This window comes from Trachypithecus francoisi, unplaced genomic scaffold (genome assembly GCF_009764315.1).
Source record: "Trachypithecus francoisi isolate TF-2019V2 unplaced genomic scaffold, Tfra_2.0 Lachesis_group12, whole genome shotgun sequence".
In the NCBI taxonomy this organism is placed as follows: Eukaryota; Metazoa; Chordata; class Mammalia; order Primates; family Cercopithecidae; genus Trachypithecus; species Trachypithecus francoisi.
The window spans coordinates 8061514-8077217 of NW_022681457.1; the positions used below are offsets into that span (position 1 = coordinate 8061514).

General features: G+C 44.3%; 2 protein-coding genes across 2 annotated transcripts in view; one reads left to right on the plus strand and one right to left on the minus strand.

Moving 5' to 3' along the window:
* The window catches only part of LOC117093626 (zinc finger protein 888-like), a 385964-nt gene that overhangs the window by 30068 nt on the left and 340192 nt on the right, over positions 1 to 15704 (plus strand). The window lies entirely within an intron of this gene.
* On the minus strand, positions 5150 to 6063 carry LOC117093636 (vomeronasal type-1 receptor 2). The gene has a single exon (XM_033229067.1). It carries the CDS (start codon positions 6002 to 6004, stop codon positions 5150 to 5152), a length of 855 nt encoding a protein of 284 aa, XP_033084958.1. The 5' UTR covers positions 6005 to 6063.

Here is a 15704-nt window from a genome sequence, read left to right on the forward strand (position 1 = left end):
AACAAAAGCAGCTAAGATGGCGCATTTCCGAGTTCTTCATCACCAAGTTTCCCGCGCACATGAAAATGCAGCCCGCACCGGGAAGATGCAGATCAACCGAGCATGCGCCAGGTGATGTCAATCCGAAGAGACCAAGACTTACCTGGCCGCACCTATGGAACGCCCCCCTCCCGCGACATGCCCGTGTCCCGCCTATTGCCCTCCCACTCCCAAGCCTTAGACAGAAAAGCCCCTCTCGGCAGGCGCGCCGCGCGAACTTCCTCGGCCCCTCCTCATATGCGGACCTAGGAACCTCGCCTGAGAACGCGGGAGCGACTTCCTCGGCCTCCGTCACCGGAGACTGACGAACCTCGCCTCCTCTTCTTTTGCATTAGCTATGCGATAAAGTTTCTTTTTTTTACCTTGCCTACTTGCCTCTTCTCTGGCGCCTGCACCGGTGGTCGCATAAAACAAAACAGTTCTCTTCTCTTCTCTCTCTTCTCCTTCCTTCCTTCCATCCTTCCTCCCTCCCTCCCTCCCTTCTTTCTTTCTCTTTCTCTCTCTCTCTCTCTTTCTTTCTCTTTTTGAGACAGGATCTTGCTCTGTTGCCCAGGCTGGAGTGCAGTGGCATGACCGTAGTTCACTGCAGCCTCTACCTCTGGACTCAAGGAATCCTCCTTCCCCAGCCTCTTACGTAGTTGCAACCACAGGTGTACACACAGTCCCTGGCTAATTTATTCTTTTTTTTTTTTTTTTTGTAGATATGGGGTCTCCCTTTGTTGCCTAGGCTGGTATTTTTCTCTGTTAATAGGGCAAAGTCCTTCACAGGACTGACTGCCCCACTTCAGATGTCAGCTGAAAGTCTCAGGCAGCCCCAAGCCAAATGCATCCCTGCTAAGCCAAAGACAAACCTGGGACTTCCCACACCTCTTTTAGTTCAATAATTTGCTAGAATGGCTCACAGAACACAGGAGAATGCAATACTAACAACCACCATTTTATTATAAAAGCTATCAACAAGGAGCCAGATGAAAAGATACATGAAGTAAGGTCTAGAAGGTCCCAAGTGTAAGAGTTCCTGTCCCTATCAAATTAGCAGGTACCAATTTCTCAGTCCATTGATATGTTTCCCATGCCAGAAAGCTCCCCCAAGCCCTCATGTCTGAATTTATCAGGGTTTAATTACCTAGGCATGGTTGATTAATTCAATGGCCATGAGCTTGAACTCAATCTCCCTCTTCCCTTCCCAGTGATCTGTTGACTGAAAGTTCTTACTTCTAATTACATAGTTGGTCTTTCTGGTGACCAGTCCTCATTTTAAAGCTATGTAGGGACCCGTGCCACGAGTCACTTCATGAATATGACAAAGGCATTCATCATTCAGGAAATTCAAAAAGATTATGAAGACTTGGCCAGTTACGGTGGCTCACACCTGTAATCCCAGCACTTCGGGAGGCTGTGGCAGGAGGATCACCGGAGGTCCAGAGTTTAAGACCAGGCTGGCGGCCAGGCGCGGTGGCTCAAGCCTGTAATCCCAGCACTTTGGGAGGCCGAGATGGGTGGATCACCAGGTCAGGAGATCGAGGCCATCCTGGCTAACACGGTGAAATCCCGTCTTTACTAAAAAAAATACAAAAAACTACCCAGGTGAGGTGGCGGGCGCCTGTAGTCTCAGCTACTCGGGAGGCTGGGGCAGGAGAATGGCGTAAACCTGGGAGGTGGAGCTTGCAGTGAGCTGAGATCCGGCCACTGCACTCCAGCCCGGGCGACAGAGCGAGACTCCGTCTAAAAAAAAAAAGACCAGGCTGGCCAACATGACGAAACCCCGTCTCTACCAAAAATACAAAAATTAGCCAGGCGTGGTGCCATGCACCTGTAATCCCAGTTACTTGGGAGGCTGAGGCAGGGGAATTGCTTGAACCCGGGAGGTGGAGGTTGCAGTGAGCCAAGATCATGCCAGGCACTCCAGCCTGGGCAACAGAGCAAAACCCCACCTCAAAAAAAAAAAAAATTTTTTTTTTGAAGCTCTGTAACAGGAACCAGGATGAAGACCAGATATATATTTTTTATTATTCCACACCTCTCAGTGACCAAAGCTGCAAAAACTTAAGTAACAAAATTAATTCCTTAGCATTGAATTATAAAACAAAATATAAATATGAGTTCATGTTGATATGAATAAACAATTGAATAAACAAATAAACAAAGGAGAAAAGACATATCTTCCTTACAGAAGGATGGCAAATAATCTATGTGGATACCTCCCAGCAGATGAAGGTTAATTCAATGCCCCTTGCACACAAACACACATACTCGCTTTAAATGTGTGATGGGCTTAGACACTCCCTTCCAAAGCTTAGATTGTGGAAAGGAAAACACAGTAACCACATAGTGAAGAAAGTTGACAAACACCATCTTAACTGATCAAGATTAACATCACCAGAGATAACTCATTCAAATTGCCTTAGACTGCTGACAGTATATGACGTGGTAAGTGTGGTCTTCTTCCCTAAAACCCATAAAACTAGTCTACCCACGAGAAAAACAAAAGACAAATTCAATTTTCGTGACATTCTAAAAGTAAAACAGTGCTCTTCAAATGTATCAAGATCATGAAAAACAAAACCACAGAGTAAAACAGGCTGGGCAGGCAAGATGACTAAACATAATGTGATGTCTGGCCAGGTGTGGTGACTCACGCCTGTAATCCCAGCACTTTAGGAGGCTGAGGTGGGTGGATCACCTGAGGTCGGGAGTTCAAGACCAGCCTGACCCACACGGAGAAACCCCATCTCTACTAAAAATACAAAATTAGCTGGGCTTGATGGCACATGCCTATAATCCCAGCTACTTGGGAGGCTGAGGCAGGAGAATCGCTTGAACCCGAGAGGCAGAGGTTGTGGTGAGCCAAGATCACGCCATTGCACTCCAGCCTGGGCAACAAGAGCAAAACTCCATCTCATAAAAATAAATAAATAAATAAAAATATATATAATGTGATGTCCTGGACTGGATCCTGAAAGAGATAAAAGACTGTTAAAATGGGTGAAATATAAATAAAGTCAGTTAAGAGGAATGAACCAACGTTTGTTTCCTAGACTTGACAAATGTTTCATGGCAACATGTTTACATGAGGGATACTGGGTGACAGATATTTCCTAACTCTGTGTTATACTTGCAAATTTTCTCCAGATCTGAAATTATTCTAAAATAAAATGTTTAGTTTTAAAAATTACAAGCATTTATAATTTACAGAGGATCATATTAAAATATTTACTATGTTTGAATTAATATCCTTTTTATTTCTTTTGAAGGTGTTCATTTTGCTCCCTTGGTGACTTCAAAATCAATATAAAGCTCTGCATTACGCCAGGTGCGGTGGCTCACCCCTGTAATCCCAGCACTTTGGGAGGCCTTGGTGGGCGGATCACTTGAGGTCAGGGGTTCGAGACCAGCCTGGCCAACATGGTGAAACCCTGACTCTACTAAAAATACAAAACTTAGCCAGGCATGGTGGCGCGCACCTGTAATCCCTGCTATTTGGGAGGCCGAGGCAGGAGAATCACTTGAATCCGGGATGCAGAGGTTGCCTGCCTCAGTGAGCTGAGATCATGCCACTACACTCCAGCCTGGGTAACAGTGAGACCCCATCTTAAAAAAAAAAAAAAAGAAAGAAAGAAAAGAAAAGAAAAAAAGTTCTGCATTAAACAAAACAAATTCGTGTATTTTGGCTTCAAATTGGTATTCATCTGCTGCTCCAAGGCTGATGGTTTCTTCCCAAAAACTTGTCTCCTTAAGTTGGAAATGAAAAAGTCCATCCTGAAACCTACTTCTTGCCAGTGTAGCCAGCTGCTATCAAGGCTTAACTCAGAACAATCTACCTTTTGAATATCTCAAAAATCCATTCAATTTCTTTCCCACTTGCCAAATCCCTATTTACTTGTTGTCTCCTATCTGCACCCTTTGTTTGTTTGTTTTTGAGACGGAGTCTCACTTTATCACCCAGGCTGGGGTGCAGTGGTACAATCTTGGCTCACTGCAACCTCTGCCTCCTGGGTTCAAGCGATCTCCTGCCTCAGCCTTGCGGGTAGCTGGGGTTACAGGTGCCCGCCATCATGCCAGGCTAAATTTTGTATTTTTAGTAGAGATGGGGTTTCGCCATGTTGGCCAGGCTGGTCTCGAACTCCTGACCTCAGGTGATCCTCCCGTCTCAGCCTCCCAAAGTGCTGGGATTACAGGTGTGAGCCATCATGCCTGGCCCCATCTGTACCCTTTGTAAAAGCTGACACAGCTCCCTATATTCCTTTTGGTCTCTTATGGATCATTCTTCAAATGTTTACCTGGAAATATTTTAATATACTAATCTTTCTCAATAAGCATTATCACATTTCAAATGTCCACAGTTTTTTCTGGGATGTAAGGCATAATTTCAAAATGAGGTTTGAAGACGTCAAATACCCAAACCATAACAACCACCCACATGCTATGCCCATTTATACAATTCCAAGCTCGAGTACATCTTGGGAAAATTTAACATCTCAGATTGAATGTTATACATTCAAAGATGTTTTCAGTATCTATACATTATTTCAGGACTATTTTGTGGAATCTGGAGTTCTTCACTGCAACCATTAATAAAAAATACAGGCCAGGCGCGGTGGCTCAAGCCTGTAATCCCAGCACTTTGGGAGGCCGAGACGGGCGGATCACGAGGTCAGGAGATCGAGACCATCCTGGCTAACACGGTGAAACCCCGTCTCTACTAAAAATACAAAAACTAGCCGGGTGAGGTGGCGGGCGCCTGTAGTCCCAGCTACTCAGGAGGCTGAGGCAGGAGAATGGCGTAAACCTGGGAGACGGAGCTTGCAGTGAGCTGAGATCCGGCCACTGCACTCCAGTCCGGGCAACAGAGCGAGACTCCGCCTCAAAAAAATAAAAATAAAAAAATAAAAAATAAAAAATACAACTATATAAGTTAATTACATAATATACATGTTAATTACGTAAGATTTCATTTACTATGGCTATCATTATTTAGTATTTCACACTGGGCAAGCCTCAGTCTGTCTTGGTCACCCCTCTCTCTGCAGTGAAATTGGCTGATAATCATTCTTAAGATCCCTTGAGGTCTGAATGCGTCAGTGGCCGACCATGAACCGAGAGAGCCAATTCACATTTTCCTGAAAACATGAAAGAATTGTCTATTTCTTCTGCAGCAGATACAGCAGAGCCTGGATCTGCTGGGGTCATGGCACATGAGAACAAAAGGGCTAACAATTGGAAACCATGCAGTGATTAGTGCAGCAATGTTCACTAGCCACCAACTGGAATTATGAAACAGAGCTAAATAAACATAGGTGATGAAGGAAAGGGCACAACATGATACAAAGGTGCTCACCAATGCAAGGATGCTTTGGATGGCTCTGTTCTCAGGAGAAGAGATGGGGTAGAGATTGTTCCTATGGAGGTATTCTACCTGCTGTTGGTGCCTGTACAAGACCAAAACTATGGAGCTACTGGCCCAGAGTAGGAGCCCCAGACACAAAACATCATGGAAGGATGTCAATGCTGCATAAACTGACTTGATGACTTCATCACTAAGTGGGGCGGAACAGCATCCCAAATCTCCTTGATTTGTGATGTTGTTGTTGCTCCATTTGCCAGTTGTATAAATAGGAAAAATGGCATTTACCAGCATGTGGAAGGCCGGGCACAGGATATTGGAGAGGCCGATGTACGTTGAGGTTTTCACTTTCATCTCTGCCCACCTGGAGCTCCTAGTGTTGATGGTGATCACCTGGAAGACACTGACGAGGCAGGTGCTTCCAATGGACACACCCCTGCCTACCCTGTGTACATACAAAAGAACTTTGCATCCAAAATAATGGTCAAAATGTTTCGACCCAAAAGCTGCTGTGGTCTCTGGGATTCCTCTAGAGAGGATAACCAAGGAGTTAGCTACAGTCAAGTGCCTGAGAATCAAATCTATGGATCTTGGCTTGTATCCCCTAAAGTAAAGGGACATATAATAACATAAGTGAAAAATTAGGCCAGGTGCGGTGTCTCAAGCCTGTAATCCCAGCACTTTGGGAGGCCAAGGCGGGTGGATCACGAGGTCAGGAGATCGAGACCCTCCTGGCTAACACGGTGAAACCCCGTCTCTACTAAAAATACAAAAAACTAGCCGGGCGAGGTGGCGGGCGCCTGTAGTCCCAGCTACTCAGGAGGCTGAGGCGGGAGAATGGCGGGAACCCGGGAGGCGGAGCTTGCAGTGAGCCGAGATCGCGCCACTGCACTCCAGCCTGGGCGACACAGCGAAACTCCGTCTCAAAAAAAAAAAAAAAAAAAAAAGTGAAAAATTCCCCAGGATTCCAACAACTACCTGAATAGGAAGTTCATTCCAATTTTCAGATCCACAGAGGCCATTCTGTCATTTTCCAGCACTCAATATTCAGTAAGCAGAAGGTTCTGCATGGTAGCATGAGTTGTGGGCCACATTTTCATGGAAAATAATCTTTCACTTATGACAATCTCTTCCCCCTGAGAATTAAAAGTGAACTATATAGAGAGATATATTGTTAAGAAATTTCCCAAGTTTCATGTGTTTCTTTTTACAGCACCTACAATGTATGAGTGACTTTTATAAATGCTGTACCTATTCTAACATTTAATATTCACAACTCCATGAGTTAGGAATTCATATTATTCTCCTTTCACCAACTAAAAGAGTTTAAGCACAAGGAGGTTAGGTGACTCATTTAAATACCAGAAGAGTGAAGATTTGAACATGAGTAGCCTGATTGCAGTGACACTAGTGTTCACCACTACGCTATACCTTAATAGTTGCCTTGTTGTGTTCTTTATATATCTATACACATATTTGTATATATACATATATACACACATACAGACACACACACCTACATATTTATAAATATTTGTCATATTCACTTTATAAATTTGGTTTGATAATTTCCTATTTTTGTCAAAGTATTCTACATATCAATATAACTTCTGAGTGAATATTCATAGGTCTGAATAAATTATAATAAGCACTAAATAATTTTATATGACCCAATGTATTTAATGTGGGTAGATGTTAAGATACCAGCGGAAAAACTCATTTAATTATCTGCAAAGACTAAAAATACTATGGCACCCATCACGGAAATTAATGTACAAAATTAGGTAGGTTGTGCACTAAAATATGAGACATGAAATATAAAAGGTGATAAAGTATTTTAGGGTAGAAAACAAATTAATCATTTTAAAGATTATGTAACTGTATATTTATTATTTTAAAACAACTAACTGAAACGAATTAATATTTGATTTGGGAAACTTATGAAAATATAATAAATATGCAAAATGGAATTGAAAGTATGGAATCTTGTGCATTCAATACATTGAGGGCGGGCGCGGTGGCTCAAGCCTGTAATCCCAGCACTTTGGGAGGCCGAGACGGGCGGATCACGAGGTCAGGAGATCGAGACCATCCTGGCTAACCCAGTGAAACCCCGTCTCTACTAAAAAATACAAAAAAACTAGCCGGGCGAGGTGGCGGGCGCCTGTAGTCCCAGCTACTGGGGAGGCTGAGGCAGGAGAATGGCGTAAACCCGGGAGGCGGAGCTTGCAGTGAGCCAAGATCGGTCACTGCACTCCAGCCTGGGCGACAGAGCGAGACTCCGTCTCAAAAAAAAAAAAAAAAATACATTGAAAAGAGAAAGAGGCTGGGCGCTGTGACTCACACCTGTAATCCCAGCACTCTGGGAGGCCAAGATGGGTGGATCACAAGGTCAAAAGATCAAGACCATCCTAGCTAATACTGTGAAACCCCATCTCTACTAAAAACACACACACACACACACACACAAAATTAGCCAGGTGTGGTGGCACGCACCTGTAGTCCCACCTACTTAGAAGGCTGAGGCAGCAGAATCACTTGAACCCGGGAGGCGGAGGTTGCAGTGAGCCCAGATCACACTACTGCACTCCAGCCTGGGCGACAGAGTGAAACTTCGTCTCAAAAAAAAAAAAAAAAAAGAAAAGAAAAGAAAAGAGAGAGAGATGGGTAGTGAGCTTTGGAATAATGTTGAAATGTTCATAAAACAGAGAAAATATAACAAGATTTATATGAGCCTTAAAATTGCTTTCTTCTGATGAGATTATATTTAATAATTAGTTTAAAAATTTTAAATTTAAAATTAAGTCCTTAATCGTTTGCTGTCTGAAACCCTCTATTATGTTGTTAACTTTTTCTTAAAGAACCTTCCCTAATTTCAGGAAGGAAAATAGTCTCAGCATGATCAATAGACCACAGACATTTTCAGCAGAGACACATTTACTGTCTTATTAAGCATGACACACCTATATTACAGAAAAATATTTATAGTTCAGCAATTCCTATTCAGTCACATTGCTTTTGCTATGAATTAATAATTCAATGAGCTGTCATATTCGTTATCCCATGCATAGAGCTTTTACAGAAATAGTTATACTACTTCCGAAAATATCTCTGACTTTTGCACACCATATTAAACAGTAGATTAATTTTCAAATTACAATCTTGAAGCACATTAAAATTCAGACTTTGATAACACTTGGATTAAACACCAAAAACCCCTTCAATGAGAATTTTGTTATATTACATTAGCAGTAGTCACGGTTCAGTTTAGGATTTCAGACCTCCAGTCCCTCTCCATAAGCTCAGCTCACGCCCCAGGCATTATTCCTTCTTCCTATCTAGTTTTGCCCCAGACCAATTTCTACCCCAAAAGAGTTTCTTTTCCAGACATGCACGCCTACCCAGATTCCTGATACATTTCCTATGTACAGACTCCTGATACAGACTATGTCCCTCAGTCTAAAGTAGAGAATACCGGACTCCTTCCTGCTGCCAGGACTGTGAGCTAAGGGTGACGATCTTAACAGTCAAAGCATGTGTGGGAGGGAGGAAGGCAGAGCCTGAAATGTGGCTTTGTGATTCTGTGACCTCATCTCCCCACAGAACTGCAATTAGGATTTCACCTGTAGTGTCAATGCCAGCTTACACTTGGGAAGCTGAGAATAGTTCTGGAAAACTTTTTTAATGCCTAGAATCTATTAGAAGTTTCTAGTGGCCTGGCGCGGTGGCTCAAGCCTGTAATCCCAGCACTTTGGGAGGCCAAGACGGGCGGATCACGAGGTCAGGAGATCGAGACCATCCTGGCTAACAGGGTGAAACCCCGTCTCTACTAAAAATACAAAAAGCTAGCCGGGCGAGGTGGTGGGCGCCTGTAGTCCCAGCTACTCCGGAGGCTGAGACAGGAGAATGGCGTAAACCCAGGAGGCGGAGCTTGCAGTGAGCTGAGATCCGGCCACTGCACTCCAGCCTGGGAGACAGAGCCAGACTCCGTCTCAAAAAAAAAAAAAAAAAAAAAAGGTTCTAGTGAGCATATCCAAAGAGACCATTGGAGTGTTTGGGAAAGACTGTTTTCCATTATTTCTTATTAAAAAAAAAAAAAAGGCTATGAAAAGATTTTGTGACTATATTATTCCTAATAAGAAAAAAACATTTTAATTAAGTTCTGAATTTATATATAAAATAGCAGACCAGGTGCAGTGACTCACACTTGTCATCCCAGCACTTTGGGAGGATGAGGTGAGTGGATTGCTTGAGGCCAGGAGTTTGAGACCAGCTTTGGCAACACAGTGAAACCCCGTCTCTACCAAAAATACAAAAAATAGTCTCATAACCTGATCTCGAAATAAATAAGATAACCTGGTCTCAAAATAAATAAGTAAATAAATAGACCTAAATGTAAAAATAAATTCAAAAAATAAATAGTAATTTAAATATTCAGCATGCCTGAGAAAGGTTTATTTAGAATACAAGACACGCAAATAAGAGAATGTGGTTCAACGTATTTAAAATTAAATAAGAAGACCATATTAACTGGGAAAATAGTTTTTTACCCTTGTAAATTATTTCTCATTAGCAAATTAACTTAGAAATCATACTCTAGGCCGGGCGCGGTGGCTCAAGCCTGTAATCCCAGCACTTTGGGAGGCCGAGACGGGCGGATCACGAGGTCAGGAGATCGAGACCATCCTGGCTAACACGGTGAAACCCCGTCTCTATTAAAAATACAAAAAAACTAGCCGGGCGAGGTGGCGGGCGCCTGTAGTCCCAGCTACTCTGGAGGCTGAGGCAGGAGAATGGCGTAAACCCGGGAGGCGGAGCTTGCAGTGAGCTGAGATCCGGCCACTGCACTCCAGCCCAGGCGAAAGAGCAAGACTCCGTCTCAAAAAAAAAAAAGAAATCATACTCTATTAGAGTGTTTAATTATTAGTGATTACACATCAGAATATAAGAACAAATAAATTATTAGTGGGTATATATTTATTGGTTAGATACTTGAAATGTATTTTTAATAAAATACTTCAATGAACCTCTTCATTTTCTTACATTTATGTTATTTTGACCATGAGCATGCTATTTCCACAGGTGATTATGTAGTCTTCCTTAAGATGTCCATTGTTTTACCATAATGCTAATCTTCAGAAGAAAGCTGAGGACTCAAAGTCAAGTGTTCAGATGACTGCAGGGTGACCGAGAGTGTGACCACCACCTCCTCAAAGCCAGTGAGCTAGAACCACCCTGTTAAGTTGGTCCCAGCTTCGTGACCATCAGAAACTGGAGGATAAGAGAAGACTGTACGTTTTTAAAAATTATTTTCCTTTAAGTTTGGGGATACATGTGCAGAACGTGCAGGTTTGTTCCATAGGTATACATGTGCCATGGTGGTTTGCTGCGCCCATCAACCTGTCATCCAGATTTTAAGCCCCGCATGTATTAGATATTTGTCCTAATCCTCTTCCTCCCCTTTCCCCTCACCCCCGACAGGCCCCTGTGTGTGATGTTCTCCTCCCTGTGTCCATGTGTTCTCATTGTTCAACTCCCACTTATGAGTGAGAACATGCGGTGTTTGGTTTTCTGTTCCTGTGTTAATTTGCTGAGAACGATGCTTTCCTGCTTCAACCATGTTCCTGCAAGGGACGTGAGCTCATATTGTATTTTACGGCTTCATAGTATTCCATGGTGTATAGGTACCACATTTTCTTTATCCAGTCTATCATTGAGGGGTATTTGGGTTGGCTCCAAGTCTTTGCTATTGTAAATAGTGCTGCAACAAACATCCGTGTGCATGTGTCTTTATAGTAGAATGATTTATAACCCTTTGGGTATATATCCAGTAATGGAATTGCTGGGTCAAATGGTGTTTCTGGTTCTAGATCCTTGAGGAATCGCCACACTGTCTTCCACAGTGGTTGAACTAATGTACACTCCCACCAACAGCGTAAAAGCGTTCCTGTTTCTCCACATCCTCGCCAGCATCTGTTGTTATAAGAAGATCGTAATTTTAAGCCACTCAGTTTTGGGGTAATTTTTTATGCAGAAAGATATAACTAGTACAGCCTACGAGCCATCAATGCCACTTTTCAGAGACATCCAGATAACACACACACATTCAAAATTCGAGAAGTATGCTGATAGAATTGTACACTCTACCTAATATCTAAACATGAAGCAATGGGGCCTGGGTACAGTGGCTCACACTTGTAATCCCAGGACTTTGGGAGGCCAAGGCGGGCAGATCACTTCAGGTCAGAAGTTCGTGATCAGCCTGGCCAACATGGTGAATAGCCAGGCATGGTGGCACACGCTACTTGAGAAGCTACTCGAGAAGCTACTCAAGAAGCTGAGGCAGGAGGATTGCTTGAACCCGGGAGGTAGATGTCACAGTGAACTGAGATCGTGCCACTGCTGGGTGACAGAGCGAGACTCTGTCTCAAAAAATAAATAAATAAATAAATAAATAAATAAAACAACATTGAAAGTCTAAAACGAAACTATTAAATAAAGTCTGGTACATTCTTTTTTTTTTTTTTTTTTTTTTGAGACGGAGTCTCGCTCTGTCACCCAAGCTGGAGTGCACTGGCCAGATCTCAGCTCACTGCAAGCTCCGCCTCCCGGGTTCACGCCATTCTCCTGCCTCAGCCTCCCGAGTAGCTGGGACTACAGGCGCCCGCCACCTCGCCCGGCTAGTTTTTTGTATTTTTTAGTAGAGACGGGGTTTCACTGTGTTAACCAGGATGGTCTCGATCTCCTGACCTCGTGATCCGCCCGCCTCGGCCTCCCAAAGTGCTGGGATTACAGGCTTGAGCCACCGCGCCCGGCCAGTCTGGTACATTCATATTCTTTAAAATTAGAAAATAACCCCAGAAAGTACTTGTGATTAAGAAAATCAGCCGGCGCGGTGGCTCAAGCCTGTAATCCCAGCACTTTGGGAGGCCGAGACGGGTGGATCACGAGGTCAGGAGATCGAGACCATCCTGGCTAACACGGTGAAACCCCGTCTCTACTAAAAAAATACAAAAAATTAGCCGGCGATGTGGCGGGCGCCTGTGGTCCCAGCTACTCGGAGGCTGAGGCGAGAGAATGGCATAAACCCGGAGGCGGAGCTTGCAGTGAGCTGAGATCCGGCCACTGCACTCCAGCCTGGGCGACAGAGCGAGACTCCGTCTCAAAAAAAAAAAAAAAAAAAAAAAGAAAATCAGCCGGGCGCGGTGGCTCAAGCCTGTAATCCCAGCACTTTGGGAGGCCGAGGCGGGCGGATCATGAGGTCAGGAGATCGAGACCCTCCTGGCTAACACGGTGAAACCCCGTCTCTACTAAAAATACAAAAAACTAGCCGGGCGCTGTGGCGGGCGCCTGTAGTCCCAGCTACTCGGAGGCTGAGGCGGGAGAATGGCAGGAACCCGGGAGGCAGAGCTTGCAGTGAGCCGAGATCCTCCACTGCACTACAGCCCGGGCGACACAGCGAGACTCCGTCTCAAAAAAAAAGAAAAAAAAAAAAGAAAATCAGTTGGCGGGGTTTATGTAAAATATCAGTACAGAATTAACAGCGCACTGTGACTATATGTACTATCCTACACCTTAAATACATATTAAATGGTCTGGAAAGATACAGCTCAAACTAATGAAGGTATATGTTGATACAAAACTAGTATGAAACGAGGGATAATCAATGGGAACATATTACCATCCACAGTATTTACTTATTGTACAAAATTGTTCCCAGTATGAGTTATTAAGCAGAGTGAAAATTAAACATTTTTCAAGTTTAGGAACACATTTCCTTAAACTTTTTTTTTTTTTTTTTTTTTGAGACGGAGTCTGGCTCTGCCGCCCAGGCTGGAGTGCAGTGGCCGGATCTCAGCTCACTGCAAGCTCCGCCTCCCGGGTTCACGCCATTCTCCTGCCTCAGCCTCCCGAGTAGCTGGGACTACAGGCGCCCGCCACCTCGCCCGGCTAATTTTTTTGTATTTTTTAGTAGAGACGGGGTTTCACCGTGTTAGCCAGGATGGTCTCGATCTCCTGACCTCGTGATCCGCCCGTCTCGGCCTCCCAAAGTGCTGGGATTACAGGCTTGAGCCACCGCGCCCGGCCCTACCTTAAACTTTTAACCCTATCCATCTCAATTATTTACTAGAATGGAGGGGTCAGGAAAAGGAAAACTTTCATTTCCTACTTCTGAATTTTCTTCATCCCCAAAATTGCAGCATTAGAACATTAAAATACACATCCAGATATAAATTCCATTTCATCATGAAAAAAAAGTGACACAGTCTTGGAGCATGTGCATTTTGCAGCTCTCAGGAGAAAATCAAATGTCTCTCCCAGTTTCCTACACTGGGAGCCATGATGTCCTCAAATTTCCCTCCTGACAGCCTTACATGTGACTATGTCCCCATCCAGGGGAATTAGACTCTCCAACCTACAGTTTATATATTCCACCACCAAGAACTGTGCCCATCCACTTTAAAAACATTTCTTAAGGCCGGGCGCAGTGGCTCATGCCTGTAATCCCAGAACTTTGGGAGGCTGAGGCGGGTGGATCATGAGGTCAGGAGTTTGAGACCAGCCTGACCAATATGGTGAAACCCCGTCTCTACTAAAAATACAAAGTTAGCCGGGTATGGGGGCACATGCCTGTAATCCCAGCTACTCAGAAGGCTAAGGCAAGAGAATCACTTGAATCCGGGAGGGAAAGGTTGCGGTGAGTCAAAATGGTGCCACTGCACTCCAGCCTGGCAACAGAGCGAGCCTCTGTCTCAAAAAAAAACCACAGGCCGGGCGCGGTGGCTCAAGCCTGTAATCCCAGCACTTTGGGAGGCCGAGACGGGCGGATCACGAGGTCAGGAGATCGAGACCATCCTGGCTAACACGGTGAAACCCCGTCTCTACTAAAATATACAAAAAATTAGCCGGGCGAGATGGCGGGCGCCTGTAGTCCCAGCTACTCGGGAGGCTGAGGCGAGAGAATGGCGTAAACCCGGGAGGCGGAGCTTGCAGTGAGCTGAGATCCGGCCACAGCACTCCAGCCTGGGCGACAGAGCGAGACTCCGTCTCAAAAAAAAAAAAAAATTTAAATACATATATGTATTTTATATGTAAAATAAACAGAATTTTTTTTTTTTTTTTTTTTTTTGAGACGGAGTCTGGCTCTGCCGCCCAGGCTGGAGTGCAGTGGCCGGATCTCAGCTCACTGCAAGCTCCGCCTCCCGGGTTTACGCCATTCTCCTGCCTCAGCCTCCCGAGTAGCTGGGACTACAGGCGCCCGCCACCTCGCCCGGCTAGTTTTTGTATTTTTAGTAGAGACGAGGTTTCACTGTGTTAGCCAGGATGGTCTCGATCTCCTGACCTCGTGATCCGCCCGTCTCGGCCTCCCAAAGTGCTGGGATTACAGGCTTGAGCCACTGCGCCCGGCCTAATAAACAGAATTTTTTATGTGTATGTTTATATTGTAAATAACATATATATGTATTTTTATGCTAAAATGCACTCTCATTTTTTCACCCTTCACCTGTCATCAGATGTAATTCCCAGTTACGAAAACAGAGACTCAAAGAAGCAGTGGATAGGCCTTGGTTTACTCAGATACCACCCAGTATGGGCTCCTCTTCTCTTGAGGAGCCTCCAGTCAGCAAGTTTCCTCTCTGGGGCCAAGAGAAATCAATTCAGTTGGCCAGAAGCACGGCCAAACACATATTATGTTAAAAATACTCTTCCGAATAACTGAGAATAAAGACTTTACAAACTAAAGGCCAGGAGCAGTGGCTCACGCCTATAACCCCAGCACTTCGTGAGGCCCACGTGGGCGGATCACCTGAGCTCAGGAGTCCCAGACCAGCCTGGCTAACACGATGAAACCCCGTCTCTACTAAAAATGCAAAAATTAGCCAGGCATGGTGGCATACGCCTGCAGTCCCAGATACTCGGGAGGCTGAGGCAGGAAAATCGCTTGACCCAGGAGGCGCAGGAGCCGAGATCGCGCCATTACAATCCAGCCTGGGAAACAGAGAGAGACATCATTTCAAAATAATAATAAAAATAATAATAACGATATTATATTAGTAATTAATAACTTAGGCAAAATACAGGATACCAACTCCAATAAATCCAGTAGTTGGATTTGTAATTTATCTCAAGAAGCGTGCATTAGAATAATAAACTAAAGAAAGGAAAATAAATTTATATCGATACAAGCAGACATTTTTGTTCTTTTAAAGCCAAGCCTCAGCCTTCCACCCCCACAGTCCAGGGTCTGATCCCATAAATTCTCTGGAACTCAGCCCACGATGCATCTCTGCCTCCTGGGTGACTGGGGAACAGAAACAAA